Below are 15591 nucleotides of genomic sequence, written 5' to 3' on the forward strand. Positions count from 1 at the left end.
TTATTGCCTAAGCCAACTACTATGCAATTTAAATGAATTAAGCCTCCATTTTCTGTTGTATGATATGAAATTCATATTAGCCATAGGGTCAATGAATCACGGAATTTTATTATTTTTTAGCATAGAACTTTAAAGCTGAAAGTGATTTTCTTACCCAAACTCTTCAACATTACAAGAATAAATAACTCTATTTTTAGTCTACATTTATAAAAAGTTTTAATGTTTCTGTATAAGAATGATGAATAAATATTCACTTCCCCCTTTTCTTTCCTTCCCTTTTTCCCCTATACCTTTCTCAAGCTAAAAATAAATATAAGCACATTAGCCAATTTTACCCACCAATTTGGCACTATCACTCTCAGAAATAAATAAGAAATGATTACTCGGTATTTCAAAAAATGGGATCTAAGAATGTAACTGTTTTCTTTAGATTTATTTTTCCCAAAAACTAGAATAAAATTAGTAAGAAATGAATAAGATTATTTAATAAGTTTACTACAGTAACCAGATGCTTCTCCTCAGAATCATATGAGATTTGCCTTCATAATTTATAATAAAATATATCTAGTAGTCCAAAAACCTGCACTATCCTCATCTGGAAAGAATGAATATTGGAAGATGCTGAAAGTCACTATGGCTCTTCTTCTTATTTATAAATCAGTGAAGACATTTTCAAATTCAGGAACTCACCTCTGTGCCTCCCAAGTGCCCACACACAATTAAGGAGAAAAAGAGGTGCTTAATTCCTGAGTCACAATTGTTCATTAAACCACTAAGTGACACATAAGAACACTACCCAGAAACGTATGCTGCTCCTGTTGCTACCTCTCTTCAAATCACTTTCAAACATATAGTGGTACTCTGAATTTGTTTACACTAAGGTAATTAAACTCTAAGTACAGTAAAACTTAGTTTACTAAGTCTACTATCAAATCAAAATACTCTTAAGAAAAATTCTGATAAAGAACATTCAGCAATTAGTTCTCATAATAAAATTATTTTTGTGGCACAAAAACTTCAAGCTAAAACTATCATTTCATATACTAAGCATAGTCATAATTTCATTTCTAGAAATCTATTTAAAAAATCTTTGCCTAAGCAAGAGTTATTAGAAAAATATATCTTTAGACTATGCATTACTTAGAAGTATTCTTACTTATACACTCTGGAAATTAATTTTGCTAAGGGTATGTTAAACCAGCGGTTCTTAACTTTTAGAAGGCTGTGGACTTTTGACAGGATAATTAAAACTGTGACCGGAGAAAAATGCGTATTTACAAATAAAAATATGCACATAATTACAGGGGTTCTCAAAGACAATGAAGTCCAAGTACCATACCTTAAATATTCTTTTTTCTTACTTTCCTTTTTTTGAGACATTGTCTTGCTGTCACTCCGAGTAGAGTGCAATGGCCTTGTAGCTCACTGCAACCTCACACCCCTGGGCTCAAGCCATCCTCCTGCCTCAGCCTCCTGAGCAGCTGGGACTACATGTGCACTGCATGACACCCAGCTACTTTTTCTATTTTTAGTAGAGACGGGGTCTCGCTCTTGCTCAGGCTGTTCTTAAACACCATACCTTAAATATTTTTAAAACAAGTATTTTCACAAAAGATACTTAGAAATTTATTAACAGCTGTTTTTCATAGGTTAAATGTGCACGAAACAACTAAATCTATAGACACTTGATTTCTTAAATTAAAACAGAATAAAATGGCTATGTATGCAATTCAATGAAATATATGCCACATATTTTTAACACTTTTAATGCCTTTTAAATCTAATTAGCTATAAATAAATTCAAATAATATTTGTATAATATTTTACTTCTAGCATTGAAACATAAATGAAAACATGATTTATATTTTTTAACTGACCAAAACAAATTTTAAAAAGAAATTTGATTCACTCAGGGCCTACTTTGTGTCAGGCATTATGTCTTCTGTTCTTACAATTCGAGGAAACCCAAAATCTTAATATCTACTCAACTTTATCCAAATATTTTTACATTTTTGATCAAAAAATATATTTATTTCATCTCAGTCTGGACCTTAAAAAGATAAAATATATATATATATATATATATATATATATATTCAGACATGTATATTTCCATATATAATGAAAATAACATTACTCTAGTTTACGTACGTGCAAAGTATTTAAGGTTTCATTCATTTTTTTAGAAAAATAGTAATTTGACATACTTTCAAGGGCAATAGTTTTGGGAATAAAAATAAAAGAAAATAAAAAATTTACAACTAGAAATTATCAATGAGTTATACCTATAGTAGACAAGAAGCACTGAAGATACATTAAATTACCATTAAGGTAACATTACAACCTTTTCTATTTATTCTTAAAGTGGTAATGTCAAGCACTTTTCCTAGGCCTTGAACAAAATATTTGTGGGTAAGAAATGATAAAGAATGGTGAGGGGGGAAATGATTTGACAATAAGGCAGACTGAAGATTTTTTTTATTTGCTCACCTCCAGAGAGTGTTACGCCATTAACTAAAGGGAAAAAAAATTCAAGAAATAATAAATGTAAAACCATTAATCACTCTCTTATTTTTGAACAATATTTTACCTTAGTTGATTGTCATTTGAATGAAGAACACTTTTGATGTGACAGCCATAAAGAATTCAAGAATACATTTAATATGATACAATGACCTATATCAATGGTTCCAGAGAGTGATTACTCTCATCAATAATAGGAAGTAGAAAGACCATTTTAATGCTAACCCTATACAGAAGAGTAGTTTTTCAGCTAATTTAATTTATAAATGAATTAATTTCACCCTAAATTTAAACTGTGATGCCCAATTAGGATCAATAAAATACCTACTTCTGAACAAGCTAATACCTACTGAAAAGCTTAAACAAATAACTACAAGTTACTAATGGAGTTTAACTAAATATTTTTAAGGTCTAAAATCCCCTGTAATATTTTAACTCTTCCAACGTTTAAAAAAGGGTAATTTTTTAAAATGGCAAGCCTGAACTAGTCGGATCAAACAAGTCAGCAAACTATTTACTTCTAATACAAGAAAGGAAGTGTTGTTAAGACAAAACAAACTGGCATTGAATTAAGAAAGCCAAAGTTTGCTGATTGGCATACGGGTCCCATTATTGTGGGTGCTTCGTAAGTAGACATAAAGGTAAATTACAACACTGCTTGGAAGTCTGGACAATGTCCAAGAAACTTTATTAGATATACAGCTGACTAGTAGATTATGCTCATTAAACAATGCTAACACACCTCCACAGGAGAAAAATCATAGTAGCAATATTACTTACAAATAAAGCTTTTAGGCTACCAGGGATATCAATTCTGACACTGCTTTCTAGGGAAGAAGGGAAAACGTTTACAAATTTAACTGAACCTGAAAAGAGCCAAGTAGAAGAAACAGGGAACAAAGAAAGGCTGTGGGGGGGTGGGAGGGTGGTAGCGGTCAGAGGAGAGGGACATAAGTGGGGGATCAAGAGAGAGTATGGCGGGGAAAGGAGGCACTGATAAACTCCTAGGCAACACAAGCTTATTGAAGCTCTGAGTACACGGATACTTCATGTGCTAAACAGACGCTCTGTTCCACAGTGTTTTATCTTTATCTTTTCCTATTCTTCTTCCCTAAAAGGTTCCTAAGATATTATTACCAAAATCAATGATTTGTTTTACTTATTGGACCAAGCCCTGGTGGCAGTACTAGTCCCAGGCTGATCTAGATAGATGTTTTCACTTTGTTTTAGTGTGTGTATATTTTATTTTGTTTCTGTTTTTTAAAATGTCCAAGACCAAGTGATGATTTTCCAGTATAGGTTCTAGAAACATAATCTGTGCACACAGCTCAAACATTTTACAGACACAAGATAACAATCTGCTCAGCACTTACTATGAATTCAGTATGATTTTGCCCACTTTACTTTCCAAATCTAGGTATACGGCAGTGGAGATGTGATGTGAATTACCTAAGAAATTTTTTATATTTTTATATGAAAATAAATGTTTGTTATGGAGTAAATGCAAAATTTGCATGAATTTTTAAGATAAAAGAGAGGACTTTAAAGAATCATAGCTCTTTCAAAGGGTCACTTTGAACTATACCTCAGGACTCCTGGAGTATAAGCACATTTGCCCAAATTCTTCTGCTATCATGAGTATACTTGGAAGAAAATGACTGAGAAGTGGTTTTCCCTACTGCAATGACCCTTAATGCAGTATTATTCTTTCCCACTACTGTTTATAATACTTTACCCAATCTTAAATTACTACTACAAGATATATAATCAAACATCTGAAAGGTAATACCAACTAAAGATATTTTTACCATGTATACAATAAATTATTTTTTAGAAATTTAATACAAAAGGAGGACTTTGAGGCATATATACAACAAAATTCCCTCTATTTCTGATGCTTTTACAAGTTTTTGAGTGAAATTATCACTGACTTAAAAAATAGGGAAATACCAAGGGTCCAGGTAGTTTTTTTCTAAATAGCCATTTTCTCCCTAAAACTTACTTTTGTGATTTTTATATAAAAAAATCCTTCCATATAATTTCATTCATATTTAAATTTTGCTTTAAAATTCTCAACTACACATTTAGTCTATGGTACCAAAATCTAGAACATAAAACTCATCACGTGTTCAAATGTGACTCATTCAAGTATACAATTTCAGTTCTGATAAATTAATAGTAAACGGTGCTTACAGATTTGGTATCTGGAACTCACTGGAAATAGTTACTCAACTTACCTGGTGCTAATCCAGCAGTAGCAGGGCTTCCCATGGATGGGTGAGAGAAAACTTGAGAGAAGGCAGACATATTTGACTGGGACACGTTACTCAGCCTGGAGGTTGATCCTCCTTTAGGAATAAACTCGCTTGCAGTAGGATTTGGTGTCTATTTGAAAATCAAATATATTAAGTTAACACACTTAAAGCCCAAAAAAAGACATTGAATCTATTAGGCATTATTCCACAGTGCTTTATTTACTAAAATATTTTATTGAAAGGATTTACAAGTTGTTTTAGGTTGCATATTTTGGTGTTATAATTAAATTTCTAAAAGAAAATTTGATAATCAAATTTGAGGATTTTAATCATTTCATTTGCAAAATTTTAACCTCGGTAACATGTAAAATTTATCTTTATTGTTGTGCATGCATCATTATCAAAACGTCCTAACACATTTTAGAGAACTGGGAGGTTGAGACTACCTCAAAACTGAGCAACAAGTTTCAAATTTAATATTTTTCAACCACTTCCACCTGGATAAAGGTGCCTTTCTCCCAAAATTAATCACTTCCTTTTTTGTAAGCACTTCAAACACTTCCCTAATAATACAGTGCCATGTATTTAAGTAACAGAGTAAAGGTAAGAAAAATACTTAAAAACAAGGCAAACATGTGGAAGAAATCAAGATACTTAAAAAAAAAAAAAAAACTAAATATAGGCCCCAATACCCATGTAGTAGCATACGCAACTCGTTAACACTAAAAACATTTCACTGTAAGATTACATAGATAAATTTTTTTCACAATGGTGCTATGCTACAACTTTTATGTTAATATACTCAAGTGGTATGATACTTTTGGCTTTAAGAACTACTAGAACATAAGAAATTTAACAAGTCTGTCTGTATTTTGTCCACATTGAATTTCCACAGGAGGGTCTACGACCATACCACCCTGAACATGCCCAATCTCGTCTGAATTTCCACAGGAGGCAGAAAGAGCAACTTCCCTATTTGATATAAATGACACTTTACATTGCCAAGTTAGAGTTCAAACTACTAGATCTAGAAGGTAACAAGTCATGAGGCTAACCTAATTGTAAACCTTAAACAAATGATATTACCAGTTATGAGCCAGCTAAAATTAAATACGAAGTGATAAAATATAGAAGAAATACTAAATCTAGGCTTAATTAAAATGTACTAGAAATACAGAATGAATGTCTTTTACTGACACATCTAAAACATGAAATTCAGAAAGAGAATAATCAGGCCTGAGCCAAAATATATTTTCCAAAGGGGAGGAAAAATCCTCTTTTATCACGTATTCTTAAAAATCTTTCAAATTCTAAAGTTTTCAAAACTAGTGGCACGTTCTTTCAACAGATGGCCAATTTCTAATTTCTCAAACAGAAAACAAGCCACTGCATTTTACTGATGTAGTACTTCCTAGTCATAAGAAAACTAGGAAGATGAAAAGTATGTCAGAGCTAGTTGTGGACTAGTTAACCCTAAATCTATCTTAGAAGATAAGGGGCAAGGTAAAAGCCATCAGATATCTTTGTAAAAGATTCCAAAATGCCTAGAAGAGACAGGGACATCAAGATTACAGGATTACCAGGAGACAGCAAATTAGAAAAGGAAAATCAAATATACACACAAAGATTTTTAGTTTATTCCTGAGAAATAGTTATTACCCAGTTTCCATTTCACATATGTCCTATAATTACAGTGAATAATAAAGAATCTGATTTCAATGCTGAGTTTCTTTAAATTAGATCTATTTTAACTTACTCTGAAAGCCTATTTTTAAGGGATCCAATGAAGGATAAAAAAGGAGGTGAAAGTCCATTCTACCTTTAACAAACAAATCATATTTAAAATGTCTAGTACAACAAATTATAAAGGGACTCCAAATTTATTAGAAATTATTAGAATTAATTTAGCTAGTAAAATTTATACACTAAACTGTAACTTTCAGAGATTCAATAACTGCAGATGCCAAAAACCTAACAGTGAATTTATATTAAGAAATGAAAAGAGTGACCAAAAATCCTCCCTCCTTTCTTGATTTAATGTCCTTTGAATGGGTGGTTTCAGAGTTTGTTTTGTTCAGCTGTGAGCACTTGGGATTAGAGGAACAACAGAAGAATTTAAATGGCAGAAAAAATATTATATAGGATTTAGGTACAAAAACAACAAAAAATCTAGCAATAAGAGGATAGAGCTACTATTAACAGATAATATAAATTAGCTGTGCAGCTAGATCAGAGAATTATCAGATATATTTAAAGTAATAATCAGAAATTAACACCTAATCTAGAGTACTTTTTCATAAAACTCTTTAAAATAATAACTACAATGATGGAGATACATTCTTAAAACTTCTTTAATATTACTGGTTTAAAATATAAATCAATGTTTTATAAAAACTATAAAGATAAGGCAAAACTGGTAATTAAAACAAATACCACATTAAAATGAAATAATCTGCTGAGAAAATAAACTACTTTTAGGTTTAGGAGGCAAAGTTTTTATTTAGGAAAAAGACAAGGATTTTAGTAATACAAATTATTTGTCTAACTTTAATAACACTATGGAGTATGGAAGAAATAAAAGTAGTAGTGGGGGAAAAAAATCCAAGTATTACTATTCCTGCCCTATGATTAAATAATCCCTAACAACCTAGATATGTCTCCACAATGCTAAATTCTTGTTTTTTATCAAATATACAAATAAGCACTAATTTCTATTCAATTTAAATTCTAATTTACACTCATATCTTGAACAGCACTAAGAGTACATTTTTAAAAAATCAACATTTATTCAAATCAGTAAGTTTTTGTTTCTCATACACTGAAACTTACTCCACAATTTTCACACCAAAAATAAGCAAGTGCTTCTTATACAGTGAGTTCTCCAAAATGACACTATTCCCCAACATTTAAATATGATCCCTACCTGTACACTCTGCACACAAATACAAAAATCAAAAGTCCTGACCTTTAGTTTAAAACGTGTTGTAATCACAATTATCTTTTTTTTTTTTTTTTTTTTTTTTTTTAAGACAGGGTCTCACTCTGTTGCCTGGGCTAGAGAGCAGTGGCATCAGCCTAGCTCACTGCAGCCTCCAACTCGTCCTCAAGTGACCCTCTTATCTTAGCTTCCCAAGTAGCTGGGACTATAGGTGCACACCCCAAACCCAACTAATTTTTCTTTCTTTTTTTTTTTTTTGTAGAGAAAGGGTCTCATCATTGCACAGGCTAGTCTCAAACTCTTGGGCTCAAGGAGTTTGAGCCCAAAATGCTAGGATCGCAAGCATGAGCCACTGCGCCCAGCCTACCATTATACCTTAAATGAGATAATAACGTGTCAATCAAGATATCCCACCCAACCCAACTGATAATTTCCTATCTACAAATGAGTAATAAAATTTTTAACAAATAAAATGTCTGGTGAGGTTTTAAACTCAGGTTTAATACAATTTTATGCTTTTCTTCTATCATGTTATTCCATAGAAACTGTTGTTTTAAAAGTAAAATTTAATATTTAAACACTGGTAGATTCCAGTAAAACCAGAATAAGATTACACTAAAATACCCATAAATTAAAAGACTAATAAACAGCATAAGATTAAAAGTGCAACCACTAAATTTTTTTTAATTAGGTAGAAAGATGTGAAGAAGTTTATATTGAAAGAAAATAGAATACAAAATATCATGTAATATTTCATTGGAAATATGTTAAAAAAGGTCTATAGGAAAAAGACCAACGATGGGATGAATGACAGAGAAATACTAATACTTTTGAATACTGGCCAAGGTTTTTTAAATCACATAGTAAACTCATATCACCATAAAATACCCACATGGTACAGCTCCTTATAACGAGCTCAGCGTGCTTTACCTGCCTTAATGGTTTCATAAATTGATATTAATCTTTCTACTCTGAGTGAAACATGACCTAGAGACCTTTTCTTCAGCACTTTATTTAGAGAAAACTGACATATAATAAACTGCATATATTTAAAATATAAACTTTGACAACTCTTGACACAGGTATAAAACCTGAAACCATCACCCAAATCAGTATAATGAATATTTCCACTATGCTAAAAGTCTCCACAGGCCTCTTTTAATTCCCTCCTTCCCACTCCTCTCTGCACTCTAACTACCACCCCCACTTCAAGTCTCTAGGAAAACACTGATCAGCTTTCTGTCACTATAGATTAGTCTACATTTTCTAGGACACCATATAAATGAATCATACATACATATGGGTTTTTTTTTACTAGCTTCTTTCAATCAGCATCAAGATTCACCCATGTCATTGCATTTATCAATATTTCATCCATTTGTATTGCTTATTAGTATTCCATATTATCAATATACCACAATTTGTTTATCCTTTCATTTATTAGACATTTAGACTGTTTTCACTTTTTCGTATTACAAATAAAGGTGCTGTGAATAATCACGTACAAGTCTTTACATGTACATATGTTTCATTACTCTTGGTTAAAAACTGAGCAGTGAATGGCTTACACATATGGTATGAGTATATGTATAACCTTTATTAAGAAATTAGTAAACTGTTTTCCTAAGTAGTTGTATTATTTTAATATGTCCACCAGCACTATATAAGAGATCAAGTTGCTCTGTGTCCTCGGGAACACATGCTGTGATTGGTCTTTTTCACTTCAGACATTCTAATAGGTGTGTAGTGGTGTCTCATTGGGGTTTTAACCAGCATTTCCCAAATGACTTATTTGCCATTTTCTATCTTCTTCAGTGAATCGTCTCTTCACATTTTTTTAACCATTTCCACTGTTTTCTTTATTTGCTTTCTGTTACGGAATTTTTTGAAAGTTCTTCATATATTCTGGTTAGAAGTCCTTTGTCAGATATGTGATTTACAAATGTTTTTTCCAAGTCTATGATTTGTCTTTTCGTTGTCTTTCAAAAAGCATGTTTTTAAATTTTGATAATGTCCCCTTTATTATTTTAAAAAACTTTATTTTGAAATAATTTAACACTTACTTTTCACCATCGTCCAAGAGATAACATCTTACATGACCATAGTACATTTTCAAAACCATAAATTAACACTGGTGCATTAATTTAAACTAAACTACACACCCGACTTGAATTTCATCAGTTTTTACATAGACTCACTTGACTGTATTTTTGCAAGATATTTTTTCCAAGTGTAGAATTCTAGGCTGAGACCTTTTCTTCCTATATTTTAAAGATACTGCTACACTTGTCTTCTGGCTTGTATTATTTTCAGTGAGAAATCTGCTATCTATATAATTGGCTCTCAGTATCTGCAGGGGATTGGTTTCAGGGCACCCCCGTTCCCCCGCGGATATCAAAATCCAACAGGCTCAAGTCCCTTACATAAAATGCTGTACACCCTCTTGAATACTTTAAATCATCTCTAGATTACTTTTAATACCCAATGCAATGTAAATGCTACATAAATAGTTGTTATACTGTATTTTTTATGTGTTACTTTTATTGTTGTATTGATTTTTTTATTGTGTTTTTTAAAATTTTCACTCTGTGGTCAGTTGACTCTGAGAATGTGGAACCTACAGATATGGAGGGTGATTACCTTTGTTCCTCAAAAATGGGTCTTTGTTATAGGGCAGCTTCTTTCATGTGCCTTGGTGTAGTCAGTTTTCCTCATGTTTTTTGCCTGTGATTCATTGGGCTCCTTGAATTTGTGGGTTTACAGTTTCATCAAACTTGGAAAATGTCTGCCTATTATTTCTTAAATATTTTTTCTGTTCTTCCCACTGGCCCTACTGCAGGTATTCCAATCACAAGTATATGAGGCTGCTTGATGTTACTCCACAGTTCACTTTTTCTCAATGTGTGGTTTTCCCACAGTTTCTGTTGCTATGCCTTCAAGTTCACTAATCTTTTCTTCTGCAATGTCTAATCTGTCCTTAATTTCATCCAATATATTTTTCATTTCAGACACTGTCATTATAAACTCTAGAAGTCTGATCTGGAGTTTGCTATCTCTCCCTTAACATGTTCAATCTTTCCTCCAGCTTCCTAAACATATGGAATACAGTTATAATAAATGTTTTGATGTTCTGACTTTATTTTTATTATATTGTTATTATTATTTCGTAGAGACGGTGTCTCACTTTGTTGCCAAAGCTAGCCTCAAATTCCTGGCCTCAAGCAATCCTCCTGCCTCAACCACCCAAAGTGCTGGAATTATAGGCATGAGCCACCATGCCTGGCCTTGATGTTCTCATATATTATTTCTGGGCTCATATAGTATTTCTGGGTCAGTTTTGATTGATTACATCTTCTCTTTATGGGACTTACTTTCCTACTCCTTTGACTGGTAATTTTTTATTATACTGTGACTTTTATCTTGCTGGGTGCTGAATATTTCTATAATCCTGTACATACTCTTGCCCTTTGTTATCCATTGTAATTAAACTGCTTAAAAATTAGTTTGATTCTTTCAGGTCTTGCTTTTGAGCTTTGTTAGAAAGGACCAGTGAAGCATTTATTCTAAGGCTAATTTGGCCCCACTACTGAGACAAATGCCTTGCTGTTTACCCTACTTGATGCTTCACCAATTATGAAGTTTTCCACATTGGAAGGTGAGAACAGGAACTATCTTAGGTCTTGCATGAGCTCTGAGAATTGTGTCCTGTGATCTTTTCGAGAATTTCTGTTTCCAGTTCCAGTAGCCTCTTCATTCACGTCCTCTGAGAAGCACTCAGCTAAAGACTCAGGGGGTTCCCTTTACAAATCTCCAGAGTTCTGTGTGTGAGCTCTCTCTTCTTCCATACACTTTCTTGTAAACTACAGCCACCTTGGCTACTATGGACTTTCAGTTACATCCTCTCAATTAAGACAGATCACCAGGCTCCACCTGAGGTCCCTCTACTTGCACCAGATCTTGAAATTCTCTAAAGGTAGTAAGCTGGGGTCATCACAAGGCTCATCTCATTTGTTTCCCGTCTCTCAGGAATAACTGTCTTTCACTGCCTGATATCAAATGTCTTAAAAACTGTTTTTCGTATATTTTATTCAGTTTTTTAGCTGATTGTAAAGAAAAGGTAAGCCCGATCCATGCTTTTCCACCTTGGCCACGGATGAATTTAGTAGTAATGTTTTCAAAACATTAAGAAATTATTTGACCTGGAGTTAACAATACATAAAATAAGCAAACTCTTTTTGGTTAGATCAGACACCCACTAGAGAGGCGCTTTTCAACTAACATTTCAAACAACTTGTGAGCAATTCAATCTATATCCTTATAAAGTTGGTTTTTCTTTTCAAGTTTTGTTGTGCTTTCTGTATAATTTCTTTCCTAAACAGATAAATTATGTCACAGTTTCACTAACTTATCCTTCTGATAATGCAGATATATTTGAAGCATCAAATCATGGAGTCTATTCCACCTCATAAATATTTCTCAAACTCAACTACTTCTCTTCATGACACTCACTGCCAGTGTCCTACTCTAGATCACCATCATCTCTACCTACATTTACTGCAACATCATCCTAATCAACTACCTTGACTCTGGGCTTTTTTAACTCCAGTTCATCTTTCACAATTCATCCACCAAAAAAGAAAGACAGAAAAAGAGAAAAGTAGAAAAAGAGGATGAAGAAGGGAAAGAGGGAAGAAACAGAAAAAGAAGGAAAGTTTTGTTTGATGGCTTAGTTGCTGAAATCGAATTAGACTGACTGGGTCAAGTCTCCACTGTCTTTGGCTGAAGTAAGCCAATTTATATTTATATACACACACACACACACACACACACGTACATACATATATACATAAATATAAATATATATGTACATATATATAACAACAGGAGATAAAATACTGATATTGATCCTTTTTATCTACTTTTTTCCAAAACCAGAGGCTCTAATCTTCCATCTTCACCACTTTTCTTCCCTTTTTGGGGTGACAAAGGAGCATAGTTGGACTAATTTAAAAGATTTGTGCCCAAAGTAAGGATTTAAGTATGCATGTGTATAAGCGTATGTCCTGGCAAGAGCAAAGAGTCATGAATTATTTGAGATGGTAGAAGAGGGGATACTAGCAATGAGAGGGAAAGACAGAAACTCTTCTGCCTTGTTAAAACAATCTATAAATGCAGAAAAAGATGAAACCAATGGACATAAAGAGGCCCCTATTCAAAGCTATTTTTACTAGTCTTCAGTGTTAATAAATAACACAGAATAAAGAGGAACAGAGTGAGACAGAAAGAAGTCAAATGGCTAGTAAGAACCTCCAAGTTCACATTTCTACAAGATTTTTAAAACTTTTAATTTCCCCTTATGTCAAGCATTATTCAAACATAGTCAATTTACAATTTACTGTCAAAACATGCTTAACTTTTGGGTTATTTAGAAACGATATATTTAAAATCAGTCAAGTTTCACATTAGAAAAGTAACATCTAAATACTATCATAAAATTAGTCTAGCAGTACAGTTTATAAGTTTCCTGAAGCAAACTGGACTCTCTTATTGAAGGACCCAACAAAGGAAGCATGACTTTCTAAATCAGATAAAATTGGTGAAAACAGTAAGAGAAAACTGATCATTAATACTTCCAAAGGATTCACATTAGTGTTCTTCTAAATAGAAATTCTATTTATAATTTGACTAAAATAAAAATAGGAAAAAAGTAGTATGTATATGTTGGAGCCTGCCAAATGAAGGTCAATTAGTAATTAAGTTTTATGTTATGCTAGAGCAAAACAGAAAAATTTTCATGAACTAAGCATGAAGTAATTCTCTATATATAACAGCTCGAAGCTATAGGCACTTAAATTTCCCAAGATACTAGTCCGTTCATCCTTACAAAGTTTGTCTGAAGGCCAGGCAAGGTGGCTCATACCTACAATCCTAGCACTCTGGGAGGCTGAGGCAGGAGGATTACTTGAGCTCATGAGTTCAAGACCAGCCTGAGTGTGAGACTCAGTCACTACCAAAAATAGAAAAAATTAGCCAGACCTGATAGCACATGCCTATGGTCCCAGCTACTCAGGAGGCTGAGGGAGGAGGATTGTTTGAGCCCAGGAGTTGGAGGTTGCAGTGAGCTATGATGACACCACTGCACTCTACTAGGGGCGACAGAGCAAAACTCTGTCTCACAAAAAATAAATTAATTAATTAAATTTAATTTAATGTTAACAGAGATGTTATCTCTGGGTAGTGAAATGGCTCAGAACATTTTTGCTTTCTTCTTTGTACTTTTCTATAGTATCTGAATTTTTTCAGTAGTACATACAGTCAGCCCTCCATATTCACAGGTTCCAAATCTGTGGGTTTAGCCAACCACCAACAGAAAATATTTGGGGGAAAAAAACCCAAAAATAATAATATAACAATTAAAAAAACAAATAAGAACAATACAGTATAGCAACCATTTACATAGCATTACATTGTATTAGGTAGAGCAGAGGATGTGCATAGGCTATGCATATATTATGTACAGAGACTTGAGCATCTGTGGATTTTGGTATGGGAGTGGGGGTGTTCCAGGAACCAACATCTCAAGGATATCAAGGGACAATGGTATAATTTTTACAAAATACTTTTAAGATTTGTAAATCACGAAATCACTTACACCAGTACCTTTTTCATTTGCATATCATCACTGCATGGAAGGATATTATAAGAATTCACATTAAATATGCAACATTTAAACTGAGACCAGTAGAATCAATGCATATAAAAAAGGAAAATCTGTATCTGGAGGATAGAAGACATTTAAAAACAAAACCAGGTGAACCAGGTGAACTGCTTGCTCATCTGCTACAAACTGAGTAAACTACTCCAAAAATCTCAAGTCCCAAATGCTCCAAAATTGGAAACTTTTTGAGCTCTTACGTGACACTCAAAGGAAATGTTCATTGGAGCATTTCAGACCTTAGATGTTTGGATTTGAATGCTCAATCAGTAGGTATGTACATATATTCCCAAAAAAAAAAAAGTCCAAAATCTGAAACACTTAGGGTTCCAAGCATTTAGGATAAGGGATACTCAATCTGTACTTAAAAGAATCTGAAGTTATTTACATTTCAAAGTACTCCAATAATAGTAATCATTAATAGTCACAGGGCATACCACCTAGTTCATTCCTAATATTACTTTCCATAAAAGTAATATTAGCAAAAATATCCATTTAGGTCAGTTAATAAGTAGCCCAGGAAACTATCACAGCCCTCCAAAGAGGCAAGAACTACTTTATATAGCTACAATTATCTTCTATACCTATGTACATCTACTACCCATAGCTATGTAACACTAAAACCCATTGTCACAATCCACAGTAGGTAGAGAGATTTACTTAGAGGTATTCTTTCTATCCAAGAATCCTGCCATTTTTAATCACAAAATTTAACATATTTTAAGATTTTCTTATACAGTCCAAGTAAGAAATAAAGGTGGACCTAAATTATAAACTCAGTAACAGTAAGAGTGGAGACAATTTCAAAGTGACATGAGCAACAGATCTTAGTGGCTGAAGGATATGGCAGGAAGAGAAAAGAAAGAAGAGAAGAGTTGAGTTGAGTTCACAGATTAGACACTGAGTGATATCAATAACCAAGACAAATAGTGGGCATACAGTTGTGAATGAGTGTGTATAGGTGTGTATGAATTAAAAACAGGTTTGAAGGAAAATATATGGGACTTATTTTAGACAGGCGGAATTTGAAGCCAAATGCAATACAGATAATGATCTGTTCAGAAGAAGCTAGAAATATAACATTTAGAGTGAGTGCAGAGGACTGGTAGGAAAAAAAAGTATCTGGGAGTCAAATGTGAATAGGGAGCAGGTAAAGTAAT

General features: G+C 33.0%; 1 protein-coding gene across 2 annotated transcripts in view; it reads right to left on the reverse strand.

Moving 5' to 3' along the window:
* Positions 1-15591, reverse strand: part of PAN3 (poly(A) specific ribonuclease subunit PAN3) — a 131775-nt gene that overhangs the window by 68880 nt on the left and 47304 nt on the right. For both annotated transcript variants that reach the window (XM_069467400.1, XM_069467401.1), the window contains one exon: positions 4761-4908. In XM_069467400.1, coding sequence (XP_069323501.1) covers positions 4761-4908 — 148 coding nt within the window. The remainder of the gene's footprint in view (positions 1-4760; positions 4909-15591) is intronic.

Source organism: Eulemur rufifrons, chromosome 4 (assembly GCF_041146395.1).
Source record: "Eulemur rufifrons isolate Redbay chromosome 4, OSU_ERuf_1, whole genome shotgun sequence".
Classification (NCBI taxonomy): domain Eukaryota; kingdom Metazoa; phylum Chordata; class Mammalia; order Primates; family Lemuridae; genus Eulemur; species Eulemur rufifrons.